This window comes from Solanum lycopersicum, chromosome 5 (genome assembly GCF_036512215.1).
Source record: "Solanum lycopersicum chromosome 5, SLM_r2.1".
NCBI classification, from domain to species: Eukaryota; Viridiplantae; Streptophyta; class Magnoliopsida; order Solanales; family Solanaceae; genus Solanum; species Solanum lycopersicum.
The window spans coordinates 323,442-327,260 of NC_090804.1; the positions used below are offsets into that span (position 1 = coordinate 323,442).

Below are 3,819 nucleotides of genomic sequence, written 5' to 3' on the forward strand. Positions count from 1 at the left end.
ACAAGGTGTAGCTTTCAATTTTTCAAAGTCAACAAGATAAATACCAAGATGTTATTAAATTAAAAAGTTTCCCAACTTGTCAGCATCGATGGCTCATGGACCCCAGCCACCATACTATCAAACTTGAACAAAAAAAAAAAAAAAGAGTAAACTTCCATTTTTCAGGTGCAAGTTGTAGCTCTAAATTATGTCATAGATTTCAATTCTCTTAGCGTAATTCCTTCATTAATGGGGTTTTCATCAAAATGTTTTTTTGTATTTACATTATTTTCGTTGATAAATGTTTCCATTTGTGATCCAAGAGCAACAGAAGCAGCTCTAATTTGTTCAAACAGAACAGCTGCACAATCCGATCGACAAGTTTATGTAGAAAGTTTTCTAGAAGCCATGGATTCCATTACGCCATTAGTGGGGCGAGAGAAATTTGGAGCAGTAATTAATGGAACAGGGAATAATACAGTTTATGCGTTTGGTGAATGTATGAAGGACTTATCACAAACAGATTGTAATCTCTGTTTTGCTCAGTGCAAAACTCAAATCCTACGATGCTTACCTTTCCAAAGATTAGTTACTGGTGGGAGATTATATTATGACGGGTGTTTCTTAAGGTATGATTATTATAGATTTTTTAATGAAAGTTTGAGTTCTGTTGATAGGACCATCTGTGGGAACAAGAGTTTTGCTGGGAATCAGAGTTTGTTTAGTGATAATGTTGGAAAATTGGTGAGAGATTTGGAGTTTGGAGGCTTGAGGAATGATGGGTTTTTGACTGCAGTTGTGAGTAGTGGGAATTTGAGTGTTTATGGTTTAGCTCAATGTTGGGAATTTGTGAATGGAAGTGCTTGTCAAAGGTGTCTTTCTGATGCAGTTTTGAAGATTGGTTCTTGTGCTCCTAAGGAAGAAGGAAGGGTGTTGAATACTGGTTGTTATGTTAGGTATTCTACTCAGAGGTTCTTTAATAATTCTGCTACTGATACTCCACCTGCTGGAAATGGAGGTATCTTCTTTCTTCAATGTATGAAATAGCTTTTTTGGAGTAGCGTTAGACTCAATGTTATAACATCTTATATAACATATGCTTGCGATGTTTCTTGCTTTCATGAGTTACTTCAATCTTATCCAATGATTTTAAATGTTTAATTTTTTGTGTTTGTATGATTTGCAATGATACTTGCTATAAGCCTATAACTATTGGAAGTAGAGCAAGAAAAAGTTCAACTTGTTCTGCCCAAATATATATATTTTCTTTTTTTAAAAAAAGATAACTACTTTATCATTTGGAAATGATTTGAAAAAGGGCGGTTGGAAATCCAGGTGACTTCAATATTTCTTGAAAAGTTGCTCTTGTTATCTGTTTGTATTTCTTGAATTTTAGTTCCATTCCAGGATTTAATAACTATCTCATTACTTGTGATGATGTTTCTTTTTGTTATCTGATAAGTTGAAATGGTTCCCTTATAAATACATGAATGAAGAGTGAAATCAGCATTCATGCAAATGCAGACAATGAATCTTTTAAAAGCCGTGATAAAATAGAATGTTTAAGGCCGAACTCATGAACAAATTTTCTAAACTTGTTGGGTTTTCCCCCTCAGATACCTCAACTACGTCATTTTCCTATTAAATCATTGAACCACCCATAATTTGACTGATTTTGATTGACTTTTCTATTGTAAATGCCTTCAATTGTGTCTGTATGATTTTGATTCTATTTTGTTATCTAATGTGTTCAAATGACACAATTATTCTCAAACATTTTCACTATTAGTTGGACTAAGGAACAATATATGCATCCTCTATCAATACCCCTCACAAAAACTGGTTCCACATCAACCAACGGTGTTGAAAAGGAACAAATTATGGGTGATTCAATAGGAAACTAACATAGTTGAGATACAAAACCCCAACAAGTTTAGGAATCAATTTTATGTATTTGGCCAATGTTTAACAAAATTATGTCATTCATGTTGTCGTATTTTGATTAATTATCAGGAGGATCGAATCGTTTGGCTGTTATTCTTGCAACAACTCTGGGTATTTCTGCTTTCTTGCTATTTGTATCGGCTGTTTCATTCTTTGTGCGGAGGAAGATTCTGAAACAAAAGAGAGGTACTAATTTCTAAGTCAAATCATTTTCATTCTTTCTGAAACAAGAAATCTCATTTAAGTCTGATTGATCAAATGGCAATTTGAATTGAATTTGCTGTGATGATGTAGAGAAGAAGCAGCTAGGAGCTCTCATTAGAACGGTTAATAAATCAAAACTGAATATTTCCTATGAAACTCTTGAGAAGGCAGCAAATTACTTTAACAACTCGAATAAATTGGGACAAGGAGGTTCTGGTTCTGTTTACAAGGTAATTCTCTTTGAACATTATATTCATTTTTCTTATACTAATGAGATTTGCCTGACGATAAGTCGTGTTTATACATGAAATAGGGGATCTTGCCAGATGGGCAGGTTGTTGCTATAAAGAGGCTCTTCTTCAATACGAGGCAGTGGGTTGATCATTTCTTTAATGAGGTCAATTTGATTAGCGGCATTCATCACAAAAACTTGGTAAAGCTATTGGGTTGCAGCATTACAGGGCCGGAAAGTCTTCTAGTGTATGAGTATGTGCCCAATCATAGTCTTGCGGATTACGTCTTTGGTAAGTATCCAATCCACCTTAATTTATGAAATGTTAAATTGTAGTCTTATCTCGTTATGTAAATGTCTTTGTTCTGCACTGAATCAGACACAAAGAACCTTCAGCCACTTACATGGAGTCAAAGATACAAAATTGTATTGGGTACTGCTGAGGGATTGGCCTATCTTCATGAAGAATCGAAATTAAGGATCATCCACCGAGACATAAAGTTGAGCAATGTTCTTCTAGATGAAGATTTCACGGCAAAAATAGCTGATTTTGGTCTAGCCAGGTTATTTCCTGAAGACAGGAGCCATATTAGCACAGCTATTGCTGGCACTCTGTAAGTTCAATACCTTTTCCCTTACTTTTTCTTTAATCAATATACTAAGAAAGTGCTGGTTTTGGCATTGCAGCGGTTACATGGCTCCAGAGTACGTTGTACGTGGCATACTGACTGAAAAAGCTGATGTCTATAGTTTTGGCGTTCTTGTTGTTGAAGTCGTGTGTGGAAAGAAGAACAATTACGTTTTCAAGAACACTAACTCTCTTCTGCAACAGGTACTACTTTTTCTTTCCTTAACGGACATTAATAGTATTTACTTAACTCATGTCATTGTGGTTTCCAGTTGTGGAACTTGTATGGGATGGGAAAATCTAATGAAGCAGTTGACCCTTTATTAGAAGGTAACTTCAATAAAGAGGAGGCATCTAAACTGCTTCAAGTAGGTCTTGTTTGTGTACAAGCATCAGCAGAACTACGACCCTCTATGTCAAGTGTCGTGAAAATGCTCAGCGAGAACCATGAAATTCCTCAGCCAACACAGCCACCATTCCTCAATTCTGGTAGTTCAGAATTTAGTCCATTTAATCTGCATGGGAAAAGATTTTTCGGCCAACCAAGCTCCTCGACACAATCTTCTGGGAATAAATTGACGGAGAGTTGGATAGAGCCTAGATAAACTAAAAGTTGATCATCTGGAATTGGTATTTGATTTTGTTCAAGTTTTTTTCTGTGATTAACTACTACTCACTACTCACTCTCCTCCACTTTCATTTTTTCTTTTTTACTGATATAGTCAACTTCCTTTTGTGAATATCCCAGTCATAATCTATTTCATTTCTCTAATGTAAAAAACTCTGCAGCAGTTGCAATTAATTAACTATATCTACTGTTTTCCATTTTCAA

At 35.2% G+C, this 3,819-nt stretch overlaps 1 protein-coding gene across 1 annotated transcript; it reads left to right on the plus strand.

Annotated features, from left to right (window-relative positions):
* On the plus strand, positions 1–3,819 carry LOC101244952 (cysteine-rich receptor-like protein kinase 3). Its single transcript, XM_004238595.3, has 7 exons — positions 1–997; positions 1,993–2,109; positions 2,218–2,357; positions 2,441–2,651; positions 2,739–2,973; positions 3,047–3,191; positions 3,260–3,819. Exons 1-7 carry the CDS (start codon positions 229–231, stop codon positions 3,590–3,592), a joined length of 1,950 nt encoding a protein of 649 aa, XP_004238643.1. The 5' UTR covers positions 1–228; the 3' UTR covers positions 3,593–3,819.